A 26980-nucleotide genomic window follows, 5' to 3' on the forward strand; every position below is an offset into this window, starting at 1 on the left:
ATATATATATATATATATATATATATATATATATGTATGTGTATATATATATATATTTTGCCTCATGTAATATTTAAATCTCATGCTAATGGCATCCTGTCTAAAGCTGGGAAGGAGACAAGTCTCAAGGAGGATGTGCTGGGAAAAACTATTTTCACCATCACTGGCTTTTATTAAAAAAAAAAAAATGTATGTATGTACTTTATTGATGGGGTTCACAGAAAACTACTTGCTTTTTTTTATTTCTTTATTTGTTACATTTTCCTACTTTTAATTTGTACAGCTGTGATGTGTATTTATGGCCAGATGTCACTAGGGGGCAGTGTGAGACAATAACAGAGGACTTCTGCTTTCATTTTCTATATTTTCTGCTAGAGAGTGAGATCAAAGTATTCCAGGAATTAACAGCACAACAAATTCTGCCAACTGAGGTGAAAAGCAGCAGAGCACTTATCTCAAACTAGATAACTCTATTGAAGCTGCTAATGGGATAATAGTTGTGCTATAAATACTGAACCCATAAGGTCCTCCTGGAGCAGCTACCACCTCCAGCTGGCGCGTCACACGTATGCACACTCTCTGTATTACCTTATTTCTGGATTTCTATTACTTCTTATGCTATAAATGATGCAGCTAAATACACCTCTTATCGTTTGTGTTTTTTTACTGCAGTCAGAGGAGTTTTATGTTTATCCCAGCCGTTATAGAAGGCAGACCTGTATCTCTTCCCTGTGACGGAGGACATTTCCCTGATAGCTGATGTGCATGTGCTGTAGTTGTGGCTTGTGGTAATCACTGATGTGCTGCCGCTGTGCATGTGCTGCAGTTGTGGCTTGAGGTAATCACTGATGGGCTGCCGCTGTGCATGTGCTGCAGTTGTGGCTTGTGGTAATCACTAATGGACTGTGCTGCAGCTGTGGCTTGTGGTAATCACTGATGGGCTGCCGCTGTGCATGTGCTGCAGTTGTGGCTTGTGGTAATCACTGATGGACTACCGCTGTGCATGTGCTGCAGTTGTGGCTTGTGGTAATCGCTGATGTGCTTCTGCTGTGCATGTGCTGCAGCTGTGGCTTGTGGTAATCACTGATGGACTGTCGCTGTGCATGTGCTGCAGGTGTGGCTTGTGGTAATCACTGATGGACTGCCGCTGTGCATGTGCTGCAGTTGTGGCTTGTGGTAATCACTGATGGACTGCCGCTGTGCATGTGCTGCAGTTGTGGCTTGTGGTAATCACTGATGGACTGCCACAGTGCATGTGCTGAAGGTGTGGTTTGTGGTAATCACTGATGGACTGCCGCTGTGCATGTGCTGCAGGTGTGGCTTGTGGTAATCACTGATGGACTGCAGCTGTGCATGTGCTGCAGATGTGGCTCTTGGTAATCACTGATGGACTGCCGCTGTGCATGTGCTACAGTTGTGGCTTGTGGCAATTACTAATGGACTGCCGCTGTGCATGTGCTGCAGTTGTGGCTTGTGGTAATCACTGATGGGCTGCTGCTGTGCATGTGCTGCAGTTGTGGCTTGTGGTAATCACTGATGGACTGCCGCTGAGCATGTGCTGCAGTTGTGGCTTGTGGAAATCACTGATGGGCTGCCGCTGTGCATGTGCTGCAGCTGTGGCTTGTGGTAATCACTGATGGACTGCCGCTGTGCATGTGCTGCAGTTGTGGCTTGTGGTAATCACTGATGGACTGCCGCTGTGCATGTGCTGCAGTTGTGGCTTGTGGAAATCACTGATGGACTGCCGCTGTGCATGGGCTGCAGTTGTGGCTTGTGGTAATCACTGATGGACTGCCGCTGTGCATGGGCTGCAGTTGTGGCTTGGATTAATCACTGATGTGCTGCCGCTGTGCATGTGCTGCAGTTGTGGCTTGCATCTGTAGGTAAATTCTGCCTGGTAGATCATTTTCAATTTGTTATTTTTGAAGCAGCTCACAAGCTTAAAATTGGTAGCACCTCTGGTCTGAGAGACCACCAACCCCCAGAAAATTAGTTATTTTGTGTTCTCTGTTTATTAATACTAATGTTTTACATATATAATTTCTTATACTTTTTAGAACTCAGATCTGAGCTCAAAGAACAAGAGATGTATGTGAGGAGTGATCAGCAGTCCATGGAGGAGGGTGACATGATGAGGACAATTAAAGAGGAAGAAGAAGAGACATATGTGAGGAGTGATCAGCAGTCTATGGAGGAGGGTGACATGATTAGGGCAATTAAAGAGGAAGAAGAGACATATGTGAGGAGTGATCAGCAGTCTATGGAGGAGGGTGACATGATTAGGGCAATTAAAGAGGAAGAAGAGACATATGTGAGGAGTGATCAGCAGTCTATGGAGGAGGGTGACATGATGAGGACAATTAAAGAGGAAGAAGAAGAGACATATGTGAGGAGTGATCAGCAGTCTATGGAGGAGGGTGACATGATGGGGACAATTAAAGAGGAAGAAGAAGAGACATATGTGAGGAGTGATCAGCAGTCTATGGAGGAGGGTGACATGATTAGGGCAATTAAAGAGGAAGAAGAGACATATGTGAGGAGTGATCAGCAGTCTATGGAGGAGGGTGACATGATTAGGGCAATTAAAGAGGAAGAAGAAGAGACATATGTGAGGAGTGATCTGCAGTCTATGAAGGAGGGTGCCATGATGGGGACAATTAAAGAGGAAGAAGAGACGTATATGAGGAGTGATCAGCAGTCTGCAGAGGAGGGTGACATGATGAGGACAATTAAAGAGGAAGAAGAAGAGACGTATGTAAGGAGTGATCAGCGGTCTGCAGAGGAGGGTGACATGATGGGGACAATTAAAGAGGAAGAAGAAGAGACATATGTGAGGAGTGATCAGCAGTCTGCTGAGGAGGGTGACATGATGGGGACAATGAAAGAGGAAGAAGAGGAGACGTATGTGAGGAGTGATCAGCAGTCTGCAGAGGGAGGTGACATGATGGGAACAACTATAGATGATGACCCTCTTCCAGAAAGCAGAACAGGTGAGTTATCAACATTAAATATTGAATATCTTTAGCTGTTATGACTGTGTCACTGCTCACAGACTGGCCATATTAGGGGTGTAAATGTTAGATTTTTCTCATCTAAAACTTTCTTTCTTAATTGTGTTTAATGACAGTTTGCTAGCAGTCACAGTACAGTCACCCTGATGGCTTTGGAGTGCCCTGTTCTGTTTTTGAAATGTAGTTACCGGCCTGTAATAAGCTGATAATGGCCACAATACATAACTGTACACAGTTTGGACGCAGTAGGGGTGACTTGGTGTTACTAGCCTGTAATATGTTGATGATGGTCACTGTACATTACCATATACAGATTGGTAACAGTAGGGGTGACTTAGGGTTACTGGCCTGCAATACTGACCTTGCAGACAAATCATGACAAGTGTGCTCCCTGCCTGCGTCTCTAGAAGGGTGTAAGCTGGGGTGTGTTCTGTAAGATGCACGGCCACTTGTGCTGCAGAGAAATCATGACAAGTGCTCTCCCTGCCTGAGTCTCTAGAAGGGTGTAAGCTGGGGTGTGTTCTGTAAGACGCACGGCCACTTGTGCTGCAGGCAAATCATGACAAGTGGGCTCCCTGCCTGAGTCTCTAGAAGGGTGTAAGCTGGGGGGTGTTCTGTAAGACGCACGGCCACTTGTGCAGCAGACAAATCATGACAATTTCGCTCCCTGCCTGAGTCTCTAGAAGGGTTTAAGCTTGTGGGTGTTCTGTAAGACGCATGGCCACTTGTGCTGCAGACAAATCATGACAAGTGCTCTCCCTGCCTGAGTCTCTAGAAGGGTGTAAGCTGGGGGGCGTTCTGTAAGATGCACGGCCACTTGTGCTGCAGACAAACCATGACAGGTGTGCTCCCTGCCTGAGTCTCTAGAAGGGTGTAAGCTGGGGGTGTTCTGTAAGATGCATGGCCACCTGTGCTGCAGACAAATCATGACAAGTGTGCTCCCTGCCTGAGTCTCTAGAAGGGTGTAAGCTGGGGGGTGTTCTGTAAGATGCACGGCCACTTGTGCTGCAGACAAATCATGACAAGTATGCTCCCTGCCTGAGTCTCTGGAAGGGTGTAAGCTGGGGGGGTTCTGTAAGATGCACGGCCACCTGTGCTGCAGACAAATCATGACAAGTGTGCTCCCTGTCTGAGTCTCTAGAAGGGTTTAAAGTGAACCAGAGACGAAGCACCCTCATGTATTTTACCATAGAAATCAGTGGGAACATTAGAGAAAACATTTACCCTGCTCTCTGTTTCATCCTCACTGCTAAAAGTGTCTGTTATCTAGCTGAGGTAAGAATCCCAGACTGATCATTGAGTCTGGCTTTGCTATAATGACTCAGCTATGATTCCTGAGCAGAGCCAGCAGGGGGCAGGCTTGGACTTGAAAAGACACCAAAGAACACAGTCTCAGCTATAATTATTCTGTAGCAAAGCCAGACCGACTGCTCAGTCGGGACTCTTATCAGAGGTGATAACAGGCAAATTAAACAGAGAACAATGAAACAAAGAGCAGATTAGTGTTATAATTTAAGTAGGCCTCAGTTACTTGGCCTGAGTTTTATGTAAAAGGCTTGTCCGCAGTGTATGCCTTTAAAATAAATAGAGGTTTTGTGATGCAGGCAGAGACATCTCAGGGTCTGCGTGTAGCAGAGGATACACGCAGATACTGAGAACATGTTCCTAAAAGAAGGCCATCGGACTACTCTGACCTTAACACTACACCACAGAAACAGAAAACATTGGCCATGTTTACAAAACATCCACGTTCCTGCATCTGGGTCAAATGCCTCATTGATTATTAATCAAGTAGGTGTGTATGATGACACCACGAGTGGGTCCACCAATAAACTGGTCTAGGGGGTGGCGAAGATGATGTCATATTTAACTCTTTCCTAGTCGCTATTAAAGGTTGAGGGAGCTACGAGAGCTCACTTCTGCTTCTTCCTTCTGCACTAGCTCGCAAGGCTGACTGGGACCTCTAAGCGTGTTATTCCTTTCTGTAACCTGATATAATGTATGCTGTACATAGGTAGTCTAGATGTAACATAGAGTAGATACAAGAAGACCTGGGTATCTTCAGTAGGAAGATACTCAAGCCACTGTAAGCAACATGGAAGTCTGCTTTGCCAGGAGATGAATGTATCTATCTGTATTCCTGTTTCCTGAATAAATAACGTAAACATTGAAGAAGCCTGAGAAAGTCTATATCCTGTTTGCGGTGTGGAGAGTCAAGTGATCTCACAGTCTGTGAGACGATGGTGTCGAAGCAAGGTGATTAGAACAGTTTATAACAGTGGTGCTGAAACCCTTCCCTGCCTAGCAAAACAGGCAGACGGGGCCGGGGCCGAAGAAGGTGTTTTCAAGAGATTCCACAGCAATACAAGCGGAATAGACGGACACGGACTGTAAAGCTTATCAAGCTGATACTGATAAGCTGTTGTGAGTGTGTGGGAGCCGAGCACACACGGGCTGCCATTCGTGGAAACCAGCGGCGACACTCGTGGATGTTAAACTTTGACTGAAAGTGCACATCAGTCATAGCCAAACCGGATCGCAGGTGACTGGAAGGCTCCGAGGCCGGCTGGCAGCTGCCGCTGGAGATCGATCCGCTGAGCCAGTGTGGGTACACAGAGATGGCGCTCAGTAATTCCAGGGATCCACTCAGTGTTGTGGAAAAGTTGCCAAAAGCTGGTCGAATTCGCAGGCTTACAAAGTCCTCTGCTCAGGCAAGTATGTTTTACGTTGTTATGTTGCATTATCTTTATTGTATGAGAAGAGGATAATGTGTTCTGTGTTTTGTGTTAATTGCAGCGTGGCGGCTGCGGGTTTCTCATTTTTTAAATGCATAGTGCTGTTTGTATGTGTTGCAGAGGTTCTTTTTTTTTCTTTCTCTTCTCTTCTCTCCCCGTCTCTACAGAGGCTGGGAAACATGTCCAGATAGAGCAGGGGGGCCCCCCCGCAGCAGGAGATAAGCCAGCGGTGCTTCAGTCTGGTGGGGCTGGATGGGGGGGAGAGAGGGGATAGAAGAGGAAAGCGAGTGTCTTTCTGTTTGTGAGATGTTTTGCAAGTTTCTCGCATTTCCAGTCAGAGCTGCTAACATGCTTGTAAATATCGGTATCTGTTATGTTGTTTAGCCAGTTTGTCTGTTGTGCGTTTCAGCAGTATTAGCTGTTAATATGGTTTAGAGTTACGCTGCGCGCTTGAGTAAGTTTGAGTTCAGGCAGAGATAAACTGCAGATGTTTTGTGAGGAGAGAGAGGGCTCTACGTTCCTGGGTGATGCTAAGAGGTAATATATTTAGCATTGCAGCTGTGACGCGGTTGGTCTCAAGTTTGGCAAGTATCCCAGAGAGTATAGGTAGCGGAAGGCTGACTCTCGGTAAAATGTATCGATGCTGTATGTAACTATGCATAAAAATGTTTGTTCTGTGTGCATTTTGCTTTCTCTCCTAAGATATAGGAAACGAGAGGCTGCTATGGGAGCAGCCATTTTAGCTGGCAGTCCAGGACTCGAAATGGCGGCAGTGGAGAGAGCCCGCCCCCGAGAGTCATGGCCCCCACACGTCATGGCAGGGGGGAGGAGGGGCGGGGGGGGATCCACGTCACGTCAGGCTGTGCTCGCGGCTCCGGGCAGAGCAGCTGTAAGGGAGGGGGGTAGAAATACAGAGACGTGCTACTGTGTGTCTCGGGTCTCAAAGTATTTCCCCAGAGTTTTTCCCTGAGTCCATGGAAAGGAATGCCAGGATACGTGCAACAAGCTATTACTGAAAGATTAGCAGGAGCACGGTTAGGAAAAGTGTCCCAGCTAGGTGCAGGACACACGTAGCAGTGCAGGTCAGGAAAGTGTCAGTACTGAGTTGCTTACGGGATTATTCCTGTAAGTGGGGCACCTTAATGGGTGGTGCAGCATGAGTTCCCAATAGAAGGAAAGGGGGACAGTGCATCAGGGGGGTGCCGGAGGTGGAAAAAAAGGGATTGACCAATCCGGGTTTCCGTTTTTTTTTCCGGTTTTTGTCGTGGACAGGGCCAGAGCTTGACTGAGAGGTCTATGCTGGGCTGGGGCTGTTTTTTTGTGCGTTTTTTGTCGTCCACTGATTGGTCAAATATGTTTTTTTCCAGCTCCTATCAATGTAGCACAAAGAACAAGGACTGACAGCAGTTCATGGGGCAATTATACAGATGATAGAATTGCCGTTTACAGAGTGACAGTGTATCAGTACGGTGTTTGCCATGTGACTACCTGCCAAGTGGGCATTCAGGGATCTGCATACAGGCATGTGACGCTGGTATGCTTAGCCCTGCACCCTGTGTAGTTTAAGAGCAAAGTGCTCCTTCCTACAGGGAGGCAGCCGTTTTTTTGTGAAGTCTGGGGGTGGTGGCACGGCAAACATTGATCAGAGGGTACAACACACAGCACTTCTAGCAGAGCTGGTATCGCGATGAAGTTCTAGATAAGTAAATGCGATAATGAGTAAGAGCATTGCAGGCTCACCAGCAAAGCAGCATCAGGTGTGGCATCCGTAATCTGTGCATGCGACGGCCGCGCATGGACAGATAAGGGGGGATGTGGAGTGAGCTGCAATGTGGTGAGAGCTTCCAAAGGTGAAGCGAGCTTCCAAAGGTGAAGTCCGCGGGAGCATATTTTAAACAGGTAAGTACTGAGGATAGTACTGAGGTAGGGGGTGAAGTTTAACTCCAATCTACCAAAAAGAGTAAACAGAGTTCATGAGAACCATAAAACAACGAGATCAATTACGGTATATATTGATCATTTTAAAGGGTACAGAGTACAAGCCGCAGGGCGAATCCCAAATCATTAATAAGAATTGATTTGTTTGTATTTCGATTTCAGGTGTTTGGCAATATGGAATTGAGACAGCTGCAGTGCTGGCAGCAAAGATGGAGATGTCAGTCGGATAAGCGAAAGGTTCCAGATGCCAATCTAAGCTTGGAGGAACACGAGATTCCTGAAATCGGAAAGAGACTAAAACACGAGATTCCTGAAATTGGAAAGAGACTAAAACCCGAGATTTCGGAGATCGGAAAGAGACTAACAAAACTGTCTGAGCAAAGCATAATGCAAAGCGCTAATGTTTTTCTTTCCCAAGGTGGTGCTTTTATAATGAAGAGTACCGTGCTGATGGTGATCCTAGGTTGCCATTCCGTCCTAGGAGAACGAAGAGAGGACATTCTCATGTATAATAAGGGGTTAATGAGAATGCAAGGCCCAAACATGTTGATGTTGGGTGACAAAGGTACTGATCCTTTCACACCTCCCTCTGATTGGCACAGATGGACCAAGCAGGGATGGAGGGAAAGAGCACTTGTGCCAGGAGAAAACAAATTTCATGGCACAATGTGGGTGAAAGGTCTGAAGGGTCAGGTGTGCGGGCAGTGGGGATTGAATGGCAGGGTAAATCTGCTATTTAATACCACACTCCCAGAATCGATGCACCGATCCAAAGGTTTGTTAAAAGGTACATTGCAGTACAATGGGTACGTGCAAAAGGTGGAGTGCGTGATTCGGGGGTACCTTGTCTTGGTTATGCAGAGTGAGATGGTTCCAGATTGGAGAGGAACGAGCAGGAGGCGTCAATTCTCTTACCAGAGAGACGCAGGGGACAACATCACACTCTGGGGTTACCAACAGAGAGTGTCTCTGAAACAACTATACACACGTAAAGGCTGGAAAGCCGAGGGTGGGTGGTTCTCGAAACAAGAAGTAAAAATCGAGATCAAGCCACATTTCCAGGTGACAAAGAGGGTGGGGAGAGCAGTCCCGGGGGAGGGAAAGCCCACACAGGGAACCCCATTCACACCACACGGGTCACAACAGGGGACGATATTACACAGTCCATATGCAACAGCTTATCCTCATGATAGTTGGGTAAGTGAAGAGGTACTCTTAATCGAACGATTGCAGAGAGTACAGTCTTCCCGACCTCAGGTACATAGTGTGCCTCAGGACATAAGGGGGGAAGAGGTCCAATCAGGACAGCTGGGGACATATTTTGTCAGTGAGAGATTGGACAAGGGGAGGTATATTAATTTTTCTGGAGAAGGATCTTTTGCAGGGCAGCTTCGAGATGTTTGGGTGAACAAAGGGAAACGGTGCAAGATTCCTTTAGGCACCGCCACTTCCTTAGTTCCCACCTCAACCCGTGTCTCACACCAGGACCTGAGAGGTCAACCTTTTTTGGTGCTAGACGGGGAGGTGAAGCAAGTAGAGTTGTCCTCATGCGGGCAATTCTTGCAGAAGTACCTGCTTTGGCCGGGGCAAGCCAAATTTAGTGAAGATGCCTGCAGGCTCAATAACGCAGAATGCGAGGCTACCATTCAAAAGATCCACCCTGAAGCCCAACCGATAGTTCCGGTGGCTGAAGGAAAGGTTTGGTTTTTTAACATAAGGTCTAATGATACATTCCAGGTATATTCTCATAATTGTTCCGATAAGGGGGAGTTTCCAAGGGGAACATATTGGGTCAGTGGAGATCCCATATGGATCCAGTCATCCAGGTTGGATGACGTTGTTTCTCAAATTGTTAAGAGAACTCTAAAGTGCAAAGTTTCACGGGTAGGTCCCGTCCTGAAAGAGAACACGACATGGGACAAAGGGGAACAGGGTTTGATCAAAGACGACCACATTTTGTTACAAAGGTTAAACAAATAGTACACTAAGTTAGAGGTAAGATTTCACCATGATACAGGTGATCTTCACGAGGTAGAACACTAAAATGAGCAGGTGAGTTCCAGTCTGACCTGGTGGACAAAGGTTCCGGTGATGTTCCAGGGACACTCGGACTGGACCTCTGCAGTTCCAAAGTTCTTTCTACACCCACTGGTCGTCTGGATGGGGATGACAACGTTAGGCATCATTATCCAGGTGAGGTTGCGTGTTAAAATTACGTAAAACAAATTAACCTGGTCCAGAGATTGGTGCCTCATAAACAATCTCCTGAACCAATAGTTTAAATTAAGGGATATACAGGGTTACGGGTATAGGTTTAGTAGTACCTAGGAGCTGATTGTATAAAGGCGCTCTTTTAGAAGGCACCTGGCACTGCTCCGTTTTGTAACAACCAAACGAGTTTCACTTTTCTGTGGTCATGCAAGTTTGTGAGTGATACGTGAGTGACGCAAATGCTGAGCATGTGGTATAGAGGGACTTAGAAGTAGGGCCTCCCCAGAGAGCCTGGTTACAGTAAGACCAAGAGGTCTTGTTCTCTCTCTTCCAGGAGTAACCGCCTAGAGCAGAGAAGTTGTGTGAGCACGAACATCGAAAAGTGAAACATAGAAGAAACCAGGTACTGGGAGGTTCAGACGCTGGGATCTGCGGGTCAAGCCGTTTTAGGGGGGATTGTTATAATTGAAGTAGGCCTCAGTTACTTGGCCTGAGTTTTATGTAAAAGGCTTGTCCGCAGTGTATGCCTTTAAAATAAATAGAGGTTTTGTGATGCAGGCAGAGACATCTCAGGGTCTGCGTGTAGCAGAGGATACACGCAGATACTGAGAACATGTTCCTAAAAGAAGGCCATCGGACTACTCTGACCTTAACACTACACCACAGAAACAGAAAACATTGGCCATGTTTACAAAACATCCACGTTCCTGCATCTGGGTCAAATGCCTCATTGATTATTAATCAAGTAGGTGTGTATGATGACACCACGAGTGGGTCCACCAATAAACTGGTGTAGGGGGTGGCGAAGATGATGTCATATTTAACTCTTTCCTAGTCGCTATTAAAGGTTGAGGGAGCTACGAGAGCTCACTTCTGCTTCTTCCTTCTGCACTAGCTCGCAAGGCTGACTGGGACCTCTAAGCATGTTATTCCTTTCTGTAACCTGATATAATGTATGCTGTACATAGGTAGTCTAGATGTAACATAGAGTAGATACAAGAAGACCTGGGTATCTTCAGTAGGAAGATACTCAAGCCACTGTAAGCAACATGGAAGTCTGCTTTGCCAGGAGATGAATGTATCTATCTGTATTCCTGTTTCCTGAATAAATAACGTAGACATTGAAGAAGCCTGAGAAAGTCTATATCCTGTTTGCGGTGTGGAGAGTCAAGTGATCTCACAGTCTGTGAGACGATGGTGTCGAAGCAAGGTGATTAGAACAGTTTATAACAATTAGGTGTTTACTGTCATGTTCCCACTTATTTATAAGGTAAAATACATGAGGGTGCTTCATCTCTGTAAGACGCTCGGCCACTTGTACTGCAGACAAACCATGACAAGTGCGCTCCCTGCCTCAGTCTCTGGAAGGGTGTAAGCTGGGGAGGGAGTTCTGTAAGACGCACGGCCACTTGTGCTGCAGACAAATCATAACAAGTGTGCTCCCTGCCTGAGTCTCTAGAAGGGTGTAAGCTGGGGGGTGTTCTGTAAGACGCATGGCCACTTGTGCTGCAGACAAATCATGACAAGTGTGCTCCCTGCCTGAGTCTCTAGAAGGGTGTAAGCTGTAGGGGGGTCTGTAAGATGCACGGCCACTTGTGCTGCAGACAAATCATGACAAGTATGCTCCCTGCCTGAGTCTCTAGAAGGGTGTAAGCTGGGGGGTTTTCTGTAAGACGCACGGCCACTTGTGCTGCAGACAAGGCAGCCATATACTTAGGCACTATTACCGTGTAACAAATGTATAACTTGTGTGTGTCATGTATGACATATTCAGGCAGGGATCACACTTGGGGTAATTGCAGCCATTCTGCTGTGATAAATCACATGAGAAAACTCAAGTAATGCTTTCCTGTGGACATGTATGGTCAGTTGTTAAAATGTACATTTTTCGGCATGCGGGAGAAGAAAACGTTGTTGCTTTTTTGCACACACTGCCTGCAATTCCTATTGCTGTCAGACAACCGCTGCAATGAGAATGGGAATAGGAGAGCAGCAAAGGCTAGACGGATACTGGTGATAAGGGATTTGATTATTAGGCACACAGATAGGGTAATCTGTTGAAGAAACCGTGAATGCCATACAGTGTGTTGTCTCCCAGATGCTCGGGTTTGGCATATAGCTGAAGTAATTGGCAGATTATTGGGTGGGGCTGGGGAAGACCCGGCTGTCATGCTACGCATTAGTAACAATGACAAAGTTAATGGGAGATGGAAGGTCCTCAAAAATGACTTTCAGCTACTTGGAGATAAACTTAAAGCAAAGACCTCCAAGGTGGTATTTTCGGAAATACTACCAGTGCCACGCGCTACATCTGAGAGACAGAGGGAGCTTAGGGAGTTAAATAAGTGGCTGAGAAATTGGTGCAGGAAGGGGAAGGGGGGTTGTTCCTGGAGAACTGGGCTGACTTTGCAGTTGGCTACAGGTTCTTCTCCCCAATGCAGCAGGGATGGGCTACACCTAAATGGGGAGGGTGCAGCTGCATTGGGGAGAAGTTGGCTAAATGGTTAGAGGAGAAACATCTCAATGTGTTGACAAAATAAGGTAAAAAAAACAGTTGTAGCCTAATATTACAGGGAATGGATAGGGGGTGGGGGCAGTGTAAAAAGTAAGGAGGTAGTGCAAAGTTCATGAAGCCCATTAAATGTAACCAAAATTGGAAAATGTGGTGGTAAAACTATAAAGTGCATGGTAACCAATGCCAGGAGAATTGCTAATAAAATGGATGAAGCAAAGTTCGTTCTGATCGACAAAGGCTATGATATTGTGGGAATAACAGAGACATGGATGGATGAAAGCCATGACTGGATAGCAAATTTAGAGGGATACAATGTGTTTATGAAGGACAGAGCAGGGAGAAAAGGTGGAGGGGTTTGTCTCTTTGTTAAAAACTCTTTTACAGCTGCCATGAACGATTAACTGGATGGAGATTGTGAAGATGTGGATTCTGTTTGGGTAAATATTCATGGTGGAAATAATGGTTGTTAATTGCTTATTGGGGTGTGCTTCATGTCGCAATATATTCATGATACTGCCGAATGGCAAATACTACAGCAGATTGAAAAAACGTCAAGTAAAAGTGAGGTCATAGTTATGGGTGATTTCAACTATTCAGACATTGATTGGGATTTTGAAACTACCGTATATACTCGCAAGCAAGCCACATTTTTCACCCCCCCAAAAGTGGCCCAAAAGTTGGGGTTTCGGCTTGCTTGCGAGTGATGTGCCAGGCCAGCATGGGTAGGTGGGTGGGCGTGGTAGTACCCCTCCCCGCTCCCCCCACGGCCGCCGCTGCCATTACCTTAGGCGGCGCCGCTTCCTCTATCCCCGTCATGCTCCGGTAACTGACTCACAGCAGCGCGCCCCTCGGCGGCTGCTGTGATGACGGAGGAAACCATAGAGAGCGGTTCCCATAGTAATGGCATCGCCGCTACAGGAAGCCGCTCTCTATGGTTTCCTCCGTCATCTCAGCAGCAGCCGCCGAGGGGTGCGCTGCTGTGAGTCAGTTACCGGAGCATGACGGGGATAGAGGAAGCGGCGCCGCCTAAGGTAATAGCAGCGGCGGCCGCGGGGGGAGCGGGGAGGGGCACTAACAACCTACCCACCCACCTACCCATACTGGGACTATACTGGGGCACTATGCTAGCTATACTGGGGCACTATGCTAGCTATACTGGGGCACTATGCTAGCCATACTGGGGCACTATGCTAGCCATACTGGGGCACTATGCTAGCCATACTGGGGCACTATGCTAGCCATACTGGGGCACTATGCTAGCCATACTGGGACACTATACTAGCTAAACTGGGCACTTTACTAGCTATACTGGGGGACTACCTACCTATACTGGGCACTATACTAGCTATACTGGGGGACTACCTACCCATACTGGGCACTTAACTAGCTATACTGGGCACTATACTAGCTATACTGGGCACTATACTAGCTATACTGGAACACACTGGGGGGGATCACGTGGCCAGCATTTCCTACCCCCGACTTATATGGAGGTCAATCATTTTTTCCTGGTTTTCCAGGTAAAAGTTGGGGGGTTGGCTTACATGCGGGTTGGCTTGCTTGTGAGTATATACGGTACTCATTCCAGTAAAAGTGGCAGATTTCTGTCAACACTACAGAACAATTGACCAGATAAAAGACAAGATAATGTATCAAATGTGCAGGTTCAAGAACATTTTGGGAATAGTGATCACAACATAACGTTTGATCTGGTGATTGATAGGTCACAGAACTGCAGAACATCTAAAACTATAAAGTTTAGAGAAGCAAAGTTAAGTCAACACAGGCAGGCACTAAGTTCGCTGGACTGGGATAAAATAATACAAGGGAAGAACACTGAAGGAAATATCCCATATGGAAACAAAATGTCTAGGAATAACAAAACATGCCTCTTTGGATGAATGGAAAGGTTAGAGATAAAATGAAGTGGAAAAAGAATGCTTATAAGGCCTTAAAACAGGAGGGGACCGAGGCTGCATAATGCAATTATAAGGAGTGCAATAAAAGTTGTAAAAAATAAATAAGGCTGGCAAAGATTGAAACTGAAATTCAAATCACTAGGGATATCAAATCTAACCCAAATAAGTTTTAATATTAATTTATTAAATTAATTTTAATATTAAATATTCAATGCAGGAAGAAGTGAAGGCAAGACTAAATAAAATAAAAATGGATAAGGCACCTGGCCTGGATGGCATGCATCCTCGGGTCCTAAGGGAATTAAGTTCAGTTATTGATAAACTCTTATCTATTTGTGACTCCTTTTCATCTGGCAGAGTTCCAATAGACTGGTGTACAGCCCACGTTTTCCCATTATTTAAAGTGACACTGAAGCGGAAAAAAATGATATAATGAATTGGTTGTGTGGTGCGGATAATTAACCATTTATGCCGCCTGGACATGATCCTCACGTCCAGGCGGCTGTCGCAATGCTGATGCGCCCTCCCGCGGGCACGCTCGCGCGCCCCCGTGCTGTCCCCCGGTAGCCCAGGGATCAATCAATAGGATCCTGGTTCCTGTTAATTTTCCGAGTCCCCAGCAAAAAAAACGACGGCCTCTCATCAGAGGCCTCTGTCTTTGTGAAAAAGAAAAAAAATCTGTCCTCTATATGCTTCCGAGAAGCTAGGAATGGAAAAATAAACAAACTCACTGTGGCCATCTTGTGGCGAAATGGTAAACTACATCTACATACTTTTTTTTTTAGTACAAGAAACACATATTACATTTAACATTAACTGTTTATTTCCCACACCAAAAATTACCCAAATAAAATTTTTAATGAAAAAAAAATGACAAACAAAAAAACAAAGAACATAAATAGTTACCTAAGGGTCTGAACTTTTTAAATATGCATATGAAGAGGGTATATTACGACCATTTGTTAAATTATAAGCTTGTAAATAGTGATGGACACAAAACTGAAAAAAAAATGCACCTTTATTTCCAAATAAAATATTGGCACCATAAATTGTGATAGGGACAAAATTTGAAATGGTGTAATAACCAAGAGAAATGGGCAAATAAAATACATAGGTTTTAATTATAATAGCATGTATTATTATAAAGCTCTAATGGCCGAAAACTAAGAAATAATGACTTTTTTCCATTTTTTTTCTTACTTTTCTTGTTAAAATGCATTAAAAAAAAAACAATAATTCTTAGCAAAATGTACCACCTAAAGAAAGCCTAATTAGTGGCGGAAAAAACAAGATATAGATCAATTCATTGTGATAATTATTGATAAAGTTATTAGCGAATAAATGGGAGGTGAAAATTGCTCTGTTGCATAAGGTGAAAAATCCCTGCGGGCTGAAATGGTTAACAGAACATTACTAGCAAAAAAAAAATAAAAAAAACTATATCACTGAAAATAATAATTTTTTTTTTTTTTTTTTTTTATATAACATTGCATCATTCTCTAATACTTGCAGTTTACACACTATGCTGAGCACCCTAAATGATTAAGATGTGGAATGTATTGCCACAGGAAGCAGTTATGGCAAATTCTATATCTGCATTTAAAGGGGGCTTAGATGCAGTGCAGTTTGTATGCTAAAATGCACCCAGGGCAAGGGAGTAAAAATTGCGCCCCCCCCCCCCGGGCAAGGTATGGGTGCCCGCAGTATAGGTTAGCCAGGTCTAGTTGCACTTAGTATAGGTCCCCCCAGTATAGGTAGCCAAGAATAGGTACCCCAGTATAGGTAGCCAGCTATAGGTCCCCCCAGTATAGGTAGCCAGACATAGGTGAGCCAATTTAGTTGCCCCGGTATAGGTTAGCCAGGTAGGTGCCTCCAGTATAGTTGCCCCCAGTATAGGTTAGCCATGTAGGTGCCTCTAGTATAGGTAGCCAGTATAGTTGCCCCCAGTATAGGTTAGATAGGCAGGCGCCCCCAGTATAAGTTAGATAGGTAGGTGCCCCAGTACAGGTTTGCTAGGTGGGTGCCTCTAATATATGTAGCCAGAATAGTTGCCCCCAGCATAGGTTTGATAGGTAGGTGCCCCCAGTATAGGTTAGTTAGGTAGGCGCCTCCAATATAGGTAGCCAGTATAATTGCCACCTCTATAGTCTATGTAAATAGGTAGGTGCCCCCAATATAGGTTAGATAAGTAAGTGCCCCAGTATAGGTAAGATAGGTAGCTGCCCCCAGTATAGATTAGATAGGTAGCTGCCCCCCATATAGGTTCGATAGGTAGGTGCCCCTCAGTATAGGTTAGATAGGTAGGTGCCCCCAGTATAGGTTAGATTAGGTAGCTGCCCCCCAGTATAGACTAGATTAGGTAGGTGCCTCCCAGTATAGGTTAGATTAGGTAGGTGCCCCCCAGTATAGTTTAGATTAGGGAGGTGCCCCCAGTATAGGTTAATTAGGTAGGTGCCCCCCAGTATAGGTTAGATAGGTAGCTGCCCCCAGTATAGGTTAGATTAGGTAGGTGCCCCCAGTATAGGTTTATTAGGTAGGTGCCCCCCAGTATAGGTTAGATAGGTAGCTGCCCCCCACAATGGAGGGGGGAGCCGGAGCCACGGGGAGGGCAGCCCGACCCCTCCCTTCCTCTCCTCTCCCGGGCCGCCCTCCGTGATCCCCCCCCCCCAGAGGCAGAATGAGAAGGAAACGCTGTATACAACTCACCTCCCTGCGTTACAATCGCCGCTCTCTTGCCGACAGTCTCCTCTCTGCATACACGCTGATACACACGCTGCTTCCCAATTAGCTGGAAGCAGCGTGTGTATCAGCGTGTGTATCAGCGTGTATGCAGAGAGGAGACTGTTGGCGAGAGAGCGGCAATTGGAACGCAGAGAGGTGAGTTGTATACAGCGCTTCCTGCTCACTCTGTATCTGAGGGGGGAGCTCGAAGGGAGGCCAGGGAGAGGAGAGGAAGGGAGGGAGAGGTGGGGCTGCCCTCCCCGTGGCTCCGGCTCCCCCCAACCAACAGCGTTGAGGGCGGCGGAACGGCCCGCACGGTCCTAGAAACGGGCATGCTTAGATGCTTTCCTTGCATTGAAAGACATCCATGGCTATAATTACTAGGTAATGCCCAGTGGTTTTGATCCAGGGATTTTATCTGATTGCCATCTGGAGTTGGGAAGGAATTTTTTCCCTTTTAGGGCTAATTGGACCATGCCTTATAAGGTTTTCGCCTTCCTCTGGATCAACAGGGATATGTGAGGGAGCAGACTGGTGTTGTACTTTGTTTTCCGGTTGAACTCAATGGACGTATGTCTTTTTCAACCCAAATAACTATTTAACTGCTGCCAGCTGGCCGTCATGTGCGGAAAACACAAAGAATTATCCGCCAAAAACCAGCAGCCATTTTCAGCGAACTCAGGTGTCATCCCTGCCTCACTGTAACAATGTGTGTGAAGCATGTTCTGATGTCTCTGTATGTGTGTTAGTGTCTGTTGTAAATAAAGTTGGTTTAAATGAAAAAGTAAAGTGTATTTGTTTGGTTGGTATGGACTGAGCATGTGCAGATATGACATCATATGCACATACTTTTGTAGCCAGAAAAAATGGACACTAAGACCCGCCCCTTCCACACCATTAGCTATGACCATTTTGCAGCCATGTGCCCCTTAGGCCTCTTGCACACTGCATGCATTTCCGATTCAGATTCTGCTTTTTAATCGGTTTTTACATCCGATTCCGATTCAGATTTTTAATCTTTACTGCATGCTGCGTTTTTTGATCCGTTTTTCTGTTGAATGTATGCAGGGAAAATCGGAATCAGAAAACTAATTTGCAGTGTGCAGGGAGCCTTATACAGCTTTTTTGTTTCTACTTGTCCCCCTCCCACACCTAAACCATTCCTTGGTGCCTAGTAACCCCCTCTTTCCCATTACAGTTTCCCTGCTGGTGGATTTCCCCTTCCCTCCCCAACAGCTTCCCCCCTCCCTCCCCAACAGCTTCCCCCCTCCCTCTCCCACAGCTTCCCCAGTGCTGGTGGGCTCCTCTCTCTCTCCCCTACAGCTTCCCTGGTGGTGGCTGGCTTCCCCTCCCTCCCCCCACAGCTTCCCAGGTGGTGGTGTGCTTCCCCCCTCCCTCCTCCCACAGCTTCCCTGGTGGTGGCTGGCTTCCTCCCTCCCTCTCTCCCTCCACAGCTTCCCTGGTGGTGTGCTTCCCCCCCCCTCCCTCCCTCCACAGCTTCCCTGGTGGTGGTGTGCTTCCCCCTCCCTCCCCCCACAGCTTCCCTGGTGGTGGTGGGCTCCCCTCTCTCTCCTCCACAGCTTCCCTGGTGGTGGCTGGCTTCTCCCTCCCTTCCTCCCTCCACAGCTTCCCTGGTGGTGGTGTGCTTCCCCCCTCCCTCCCTCCACAGCTTCCTCAGTGGTGGTGGGTTCACCTTTCTCATCCCCTACAGCTTCCCTGGTGGTGGCTGGCTCCCACCTTCCGCCTACACAGCTTCGCTGATGGTGGTGGGCTCCCGATCCCTCCTCCACAGCTTCCCTAGTGATGGTGTGCTACCCTCCTCCCTCCCCTCACAGCTTCCCTGGTGGTGGTGGGCTCCCCTCTCTCTCCTCCACAGCTTCCCTGGTGGTGGTGTGCTGCCCTCCCTCTCCTCCATAGCTTCCCTGGTGGTGGTGTGCTTCTCCCCTCCCTCTCCTCCACAGCTTCCCTGGTGGTGGTGTGCTTCTCCCTTCCTCCCCCCACAGCTTCCCTGGTGGTGGTGTGCTTTCCCCTCCTCCCCCTTCTTGTCTGCACAGCTTCCCTGATGGTGGTGTTAGTCCCCCCCTCCTGTGCTTCCCCCACTTAGCAGTATAAGTGCAGAGTATGGTGATGTAGAAGCCTTGCATCTCTTACCTCTCCAGCACTGTGCATTCTCCAGCCACTGACCCCCTTAGTGTCCGGCATCTCCATTTCCTCATATCATTATGCGACACACGAGAAGATGCCGGGCACTAGAGGCAGCGGTGACAGGGAGGTTCAAAGTGATAGAGAGGTGAGATATGCACAGCTTTCATTGCACAATACTCTGCATTTATACTGCACACATAGATCACCTAGAACACACAGTACGGTCACACAGGTGGTAATGTGAGATGATAACAGTACACGCTGACCACACAGCAGGCAGTGACCAGCCTAGGGGTATTGGAACAAATCTAATTTTTCAGGGGGCACACAGACATCACCTACAACACGCAGTACGGTCACACAGATGTTGAAGTGACACGGTAACAGTCGGTACACTTTGAACACACAGCAGGCCAGACAGTGACCAGCCAAGGGGTGTTGTCACAAAACTTATTTATTTTTTTTTTGGCCCACAAAGATCACCTAGAATTCACAGTACGATCACACAGGTGTAAACGTGACATGGTAACAGTACACGCTGGTCACACAGCAGGCAGTGACCAGCAAAGGGGTATTGCCACAAATGTCTGCGACACTGTTCTTTTTGGCAAACTGATATCACTGATAAGTCAGTATGGTCGGTGACACGGGTCCTGCTGTAATGCTGTATGAGGGAAACACAGCATGCGTCGTGTCACAAGGGTCAGACACGAAATTACTTTTGCACAGGGCAGCGGGCTGTAACCGTGACACAGCCACACACTATACTGTATATGGTGGTGTAGTGTTGCTACAACACATCACAAGAAAGCAACAGCAGGGTTAATGTCTCTGTCAGTCTTCAAAAGGATTTTTGTGGTTAGGAAGAGTCCTCAAATGGACTATTGGGGGGTCCCCTAGTTGGTGAACTGCAAGTAGCAGAGCAGCTAGGAAGCAGATATACAGCACAATATTACAATTCAGCCTCTCTAACACAGCAGCAGCAGCTCCTCTCCCTACACTGACTGCTACACAGCACTATATCACACTACAGCCTCTCTAACACTGTCCCTGTATAAGCAGCAGCAGCTCCTCCCCCTACACTGACTGCTACACAGCACTATATCACACTACAGCCTCTCTAACACTGTCCCTGTATCAGCAGCAGCAGCTCCTCTCCCTACACTGACTGCTACACAGCACTATATCACACTACAGCCTCTCTAACACTGTCCCTGTATCAGCAGCAGCAGCTCCTCTCCTTACACTGACTGCTACACAGCACTATATCACACTACAGCCTCTCTAACACTGTCCCTGTATCAGCAGCAGCAGCAGCAGCAGCAGCAGCAGCAGCCTCCTCCCCCTACACTGATTGCTACACAGCACTATATCACAATACAGTCTATCTAACACCGTCCCTGTATCAGCAGCAGCAGCTCCTCTCCCTACACTGACTGCTACACAGCACTATATCACAATACAGTCTATCTAACACCGTCCCTGTATCAGCAGCAGCAGCTCCTCTCCCTACACTGACTGCTACACAGCACTATATCACACTACAGCCTCTCTAACACTGTCCCTGTATCAGCAGCAGCAGCAGCAGCTCCTCCCCCTACACTGACTGCTACACAGCACTATATCACAATACAGTCTATATAACTCTGTCCCTGTATCAGCAGCAGCTCCTCTCCCTACACTGACTGCTACACAGCACTATATCACAATACAGCCTCTCTAACACTGTTCCTGTATCAGCAGCAGCAGCAGCTTCTCCCCCTACACTGACTGCTACACAGCACTATATCACACTACAGCCTCTCTAACACTGTCCCTGTATCAGCAGCAGCAGCTCCTCTCCCTACACTGACTGCTACACAGCACTATATCACACTACAGCCTCTCTATCACTGTCCCTGTATCAGCAGCAGCTCCTCCCCCTACACTGACTGCTACACAGCACTATATCACACTACAGCCTCTCTAACACTGTCCCTGTATCAGCAGCAGCAGCTCCTCCCCCTACACTGACTGCTACGCAGCATTATCACACTATCACACTACACAGCACTATCACACTACAGCCTCTCTACTAGTGTCCCTGTATCAGCAGCAGCAGCTCTCCCTACACTGACAAATTCTTAATAAAAATGGCCGCCGGGATTGTGCTTTTTATAAGGGGAGGAGTGGCCCGGGTGGGGATCATGTCTGTTTGGCTGTCATGTCCCATCTGACTTCAGGGTGAAGGGTGAAAACTGGCACTATAAAAAAGTATAGGGCAGACGCAAAATTTTGATGTTTGGCCATCACCAATAATTTATAATATAGTTTATTACAAATAGCATATGACCTATGCAATACAGAAATGCATTCATTTATATGCTGTATATCACATCATCCTGTATGTAAGCCACCACTTTTTTCCTCAATTTTTTTGGTTTCAAACCATTTTATCTTTCCCCCTTTGCATTGTCATCTCCTCACCAGGAGGGCTCGGGCTCCAGCTTGGGCCACCAGGCCTGTCCCACCAACTATAGCTTTATCAAGAGTGTGACCAAGACCTAGAGGAAGCCCTGGGGAGCCGAGTGCAGACTGATTCCTCCACATGCCTATATGGCTGGTGCCCTAAAAAGCAGCCTTATTTTGTGAGTTTCCCTTCACACTCCACAAATCACCAGCTCAGCATTAATACTCCACAATCTGGGCTCCCTTTGTCTCTGTATATTTTATAAGGTGATGAACATCTTATCTCTCAGATGAGGATACAGCGGTAATAAGAATGTGTAAGTGACACCACATTGCTCTACAAACATAACACAGATTTCTTGCTATAAGTACATGTAGGTCTGTTGTCACAGGAGTAGCACATTGCTTCCATTGTCTCATCAAGCTCTACAACTTGCTGCGTTTCCATGTATGGGCAATGCTTTAGCTGCAGGGATAGTCAATGAGATGCAAATAACTCTGACTTGTATGCAAATGAAATGAAAATTGTATGCAAATAATCACATTTGTAAGGAAATGCATTTGATTGGCCAAATGTCAGGCTACATAGAATTTGCATGCATACCCAAGTTATTGGCATGTGATTGGCCGCTTTTAATGTGCACAACCTTCTGCAATTCTCTGTCAGGCTGATAACTAGTAATGTTCAGTGACATGCCAATAACTCAGAGAGGGTGCAAATTGTATGCCAATGTAATGCAAATGTGCAATGAAGATGTAACGATTGTGGAATCCTCTCCTTGATCAGCGCACAAGACGTGCGCTGACACTGCGGAAATCCTCCACAAGCATATAATTTGAGGGAACCCAGCAAAAGGTGCAATGCACCTGTAGAGGGAAATTCCTGTCGGCAGGTGGAGCTGTGAAGTGCAGAGGAACAGCTCCTCTGCCCTGCCACAGACGCAAGACAGGAATTGCACGAAGGGCAGAAACGCAGGGCAAGATAGCCCTAAAAGAGAGAGATCAAAGCGACAGAGGGTATGTGTGTTCACCAATCTAGTCGCCACCCTGCGACGATGAACACACAACCAGGAAGATAAAGTGAGAAGGCAATCGCCGGAGATGGCGGTTGCTAACAGCAACACAAGACCGAATAAGCACAGATGAGGAATGTATGTATGTCCACCAATCTAGCCGCCAAACTGCGACGGCGAACACACAACAAAGGAAATCGAGTGAGAACGCAATCGCCTGAGAAGCAATTGCGAATGAGATTGAGCAAAGGGACAGATTGTATGTGTGTGCACCAAACTAGTCGCCAACCCGCGACGGTGCATACACAACAGCAGATATGAAGTAGGAACGCAATCACGAGAGAGGCGATTGCCAGAGGTGACACAAGGCTACAGCAAGGCAGAGCACGAGAGTAGCAAAGGAACAGCAAATCATACAATGAGAAGATAAGGAAAACAACAAACGCTAACTAAACGCAAACACCGCACTCATTCACAACAGTGCACGCGTTTATGCGCGGTCTCCGCGTGTTAAGCACAACAGAGACAAGCACGCCTAACTAACCACCGACAGACAAACATGAAACAGAGGACGCGAGCGCTTGCTTAACGGTTACCTCACCGAGCCTCCAGCAAGCATTCGTAGCAGACAAGACAGATACACAAAAACAGGAATAAGTGAGAGAGACGGATCCACAGCACTAGCGCAAGGTGAGTGTGATCCAGGCAAGATAGATCAGAAGGGGCTACCAGTAACAACCGCTGTTCCGGTTAGCACCCAGACACACAGAACGACTTCCTGTCGGCCACCGCTGGGACAGGACAATCGTAACAGACAAACAAACAGATAAGCAATCCTAACTGCACTAGGGAACCTGCCTAGTGCAGTCCCAGGAATTACTCTAAGCTAATCTTTAAACAATGAGCAAGGCTGACACTCCAGGAGTTTTACACAGGACTAACCCTTATGACCAGCGAAGGTTTGTGATATCACATGGAATTTATAGTACAAACCTCCAGAGGATGTGGCTAGGAAATTTGCATGACAAACGTATGCAAATTCCCCAGCAGCAGCAAGCTTCAAAACTGACAAAAGGACTCTCTTCCAGAGACCTGCAGAATGCAGACCTGAACAGTGGTCAGCTGAGCGGATCATTACAGAAGATAAGGGAATTGGTCGGCACTTGATGCTACTTTGCAGCCTATGGGGGGGGGGGGGGGGGGTTAGGTGACTTACTGTGCCTCCAGACAACCAGACAGCAATTGTAGAACCAATCGGAAGGAAAAGTCCGGGCACCAGATAAGCTGCGGATCACCACTTTATTTCTTCCCCCATCCAAACGTACTGATAAACAAAAAACACAGCGTTTTAACGAGACGAGCTCGCTTCCTCAGAGACCAGGTGATCTGCAGCTTATCTGGTTTCCAGACTTTTCCTTATGATTGGTTCTACAATTGCTATATGCAAATGTGCAGCTGCTGCACTTGGTTCATTTCTAATCTGCGTAAACTTTTCATCAACTTGGAATTCTCAGCAGCTCACTGACCATCCCTAATGATAATTCTTCCTCCCCTCAGAATTCTCTAACAGGAAGTGATGATGTTTCTCTATTTGCAGCGCAGAGTCCCAGCATCAGGAACCTCTCAGAGACTCGTCTCTCTGTATCCATAGACTGTACAACGGATGATGATGTCACTGGACAAGAGTCTCCTGCAGAGATCCTGGTTGCCGATCAGGAGAGATTGCACACTAGAGAGAAGCCCTTTTCATGTGCTGAGTGTGGGAAATGTTTTGGACATAAAGGAAACCTCGTCAAACATGAGAGATCCCACACAGGTGAGAAGCCCTTTTCATGTGCTGAGTGTGGGAAATGGTTTGGGCATGAAGGAAACCTCATAAAACATGAGCGATCCCACACTGGTGAGAAGCCCTATTCATGTGCTGAGTGTGGGAAATGTTTTGGGCATAAAGAATACCGTTTAAGCCATGAGAGATCTCACACAGGTGAGAAGCCCTTTTCATGTGCTGAGTGTGGGAAATGTTTTGGGCAAAAAGGACATCTTTTAAGCCATGAGAGATCCCACACAGGTGAGAAGCCCTTTTCATGTGCTGAGTGTGGGAAATGTTTTGGACATAAAGGAAACCTTGTCAAACATGAGAGATCTCACACAGGTGAGAAGCCCCTTTCATGTGCTGAATGTGGGAAATGTTTTCGGCAGAAAGGACACCTTTTAAGCCATGAGAGATCTCACACAGGTGAGAAGCCCTTTTCATGTGCTGAGTGTGGGAAATGTTTTGGATTGAAAGGAAACCTTGTCAAACATGAGAGATCTCACACAGGTGAGAAGCCCTTTTCATGTGCTGAGTGTGGGAAATGTTTTGGACATAAAGGAAGTCTTGTCAGCCATGAGAGATCTCACACTGGTGAGAAGCCCTTTTCATGTGCTGAATGTGGGAAATGTTTTCAGCAGAAAAGACACCTTTTAAGCCATGAGAGATCTCACACAGGTGAGAAGCCCTTTTCATGTGCTGAGTGTGGGAAATGTTTTGGATTGAAAGGAAACCTTGTCAAACATGAGAGATCTCACACAGGTGAGAAGCCCTTTTCATGTGCTGAGTGTGGGAAATGTTTTGGACATAAAGGAAGCCTTGTCAGCCATGAGAGATCTCACACTGGTGAGAAGCCCTTTTCATGTGCTGAATGTGGGAAATGTTTTCGGCGGAAAGGACACCTTTTAAGCCATGAGAGATCTCACACAGGTGAGAAGCCCTTTTCATGTGCTGAGTGTGTGAAATGTTTTGGATTGAAAGGAAACCTTGTCAAACATGAGAGATCTCACACAGGTGAGAAGCCCTTTTCATGTGCTGAGTGTGGGAAATGTTTTGGACATAAAGGAAGCCTTGTCAGCCATGAGAAATCTCACACTGGTGAGAAGCCCTTTTCATGTGCTGAATGTGGGAAATGTTTTCGGCGGAAAGGACACCTTTTAAGCCATGAGAGATCTCACACAGGTGAGAAGCCCTTTTCATGTGCTGAGTGTGGGAAATGTTTTGGATTGAAAGGAAACCTTGTCAAACATGAGAGATCTCACACAGGTGAGAAGCCCTTTTCATGTGCTGAGTGTGGGAAATGTTTTGGATTGAAAGGAAACCTTGTCAAACATGAGAGATCCCACACAGGTGAGAAGCCCTATTCGTGTGCTGAGTGTGGGAAATGTTTTGAACGTAAATCACTGCTTGTGAGACACGTGTGTTGAATGTGGGAAATGGTTTGACCATAAGTTTTCTTTTCCAGTGTTTCTTTTTACTTCTTGCAAAGCGCACATGGCAGCATTTGTACACTGAATCCCGAGGACTCTTTCATGCGGTGCATTGGATTGTTGCTGCTCTTTGGCTGTCTATAGTACAGACCAAACGTTTTCTTTATTTTCATGACTATGAACATTGTAGATTCTCACTGAAGGCATCCAAACTATGAAGTAACACATGTGGAAGTATAGTACATAACCAAAAAGTGTGAAAGAACTGAAAATATGTCATATTCTAGGTTCTTCAAAGTAGCCACCTTTTGCTTTGATTACTGCTTTGCACACTCTTGGCATTCTCTTGATGAGCTTCAAGAGGTAGTCACCTGAAATGGTCTTCCAACAGTCTTGAAGGAGTTCCCAGAGATGCTTAGCACTTGTTGGCCCTTTTGCCTTCACTCTGCGGTCCAGCTCACCCCAAACCATCTCGATTGGGTTCAGGTCTGGTGACTGTGGAGGCCAGGTCATCTGGCGCAGCAGCCCATCACTCTCCTTCCTGGTCAAATAGCCCTTACACAGCCTAGAGGTATGTTTGGGGTCATTGTCCTGTTGAAAAATAAATGATGGTCCAACTAAACACAAACTGAATGGAATAGCATGCCGCTGCAAGATGCTGTGGTAGCCATGCTGGTTCAATATGCTATCAATTTTGAATAAATCCCCAACAGTGTCACCAGCAAAGCACCCCCACACTTTCACACCTCCTCCTCCATGCTTCACGGTGGGAACCAGGCATGTAGAGACCATCCTTTTCTGCGTCGCACAAAGACACGGTGGTTGGAACCAAAAATCTCAAATTTTGAGTCATCAGACCAAAGCACTGATTTCCACTGGTCTAATGTCTATTCCATGTGTTCTTTAGCTCAAACAAGTCTCTTCTGCTTGTTGCCTGTCCTTAGCAGTGGTTTCCTAGCAGATATTCTACCATGAAGGCCTGATTCACACAGTCTCCTCTTAACAGTTGTTCTAGAGATGTGTCTGCTGCTAGAACTCTGTGTGGCATTGCTCTGGTCTCTAATCTGAGCTGCTGTTAACCTGT

General features: G+C 46.6%; 1 protein-coding gene across 1 annotated transcript in view; it reads left to right on the forward strand.

Annotated features, from left to right (window-relative positions):
* Positions 1 to 26980, forward strand: part of LOC137537137 (uncharacterized) — a 134598-nt gene that overhangs the window by 56512 nt on the left and 51106 nt on the right. The window contains exons 5-6 of the mRNA XM_068259267.1: positions 2058 to 2990; positions 24254 to 25875. Coding sequence (XP_068115368.1) covers positions 2058 to 2990; positions 24254 to 25875 — 2555 coding nt within the window. The remainder of the gene's footprint in view (positions 1 to 2057; positions 2991 to 24253; positions 25876 to 26980) is intronic.

This window comes from Hyperolius riggenbachi, chromosome 10 (assembly GCF_040937935.1).
Source record: "Hyperolius riggenbachi isolate aHypRig1 chromosome 10, aHypRig1.pri, whole genome shotgun sequence".
NCBI classification, from domain to species: domain Eukaryota; kingdom Metazoa; phylum Chordata; class Amphibia; order Anura; family Hyperoliidae; genus Hyperolius; species Hyperolius riggenbachi.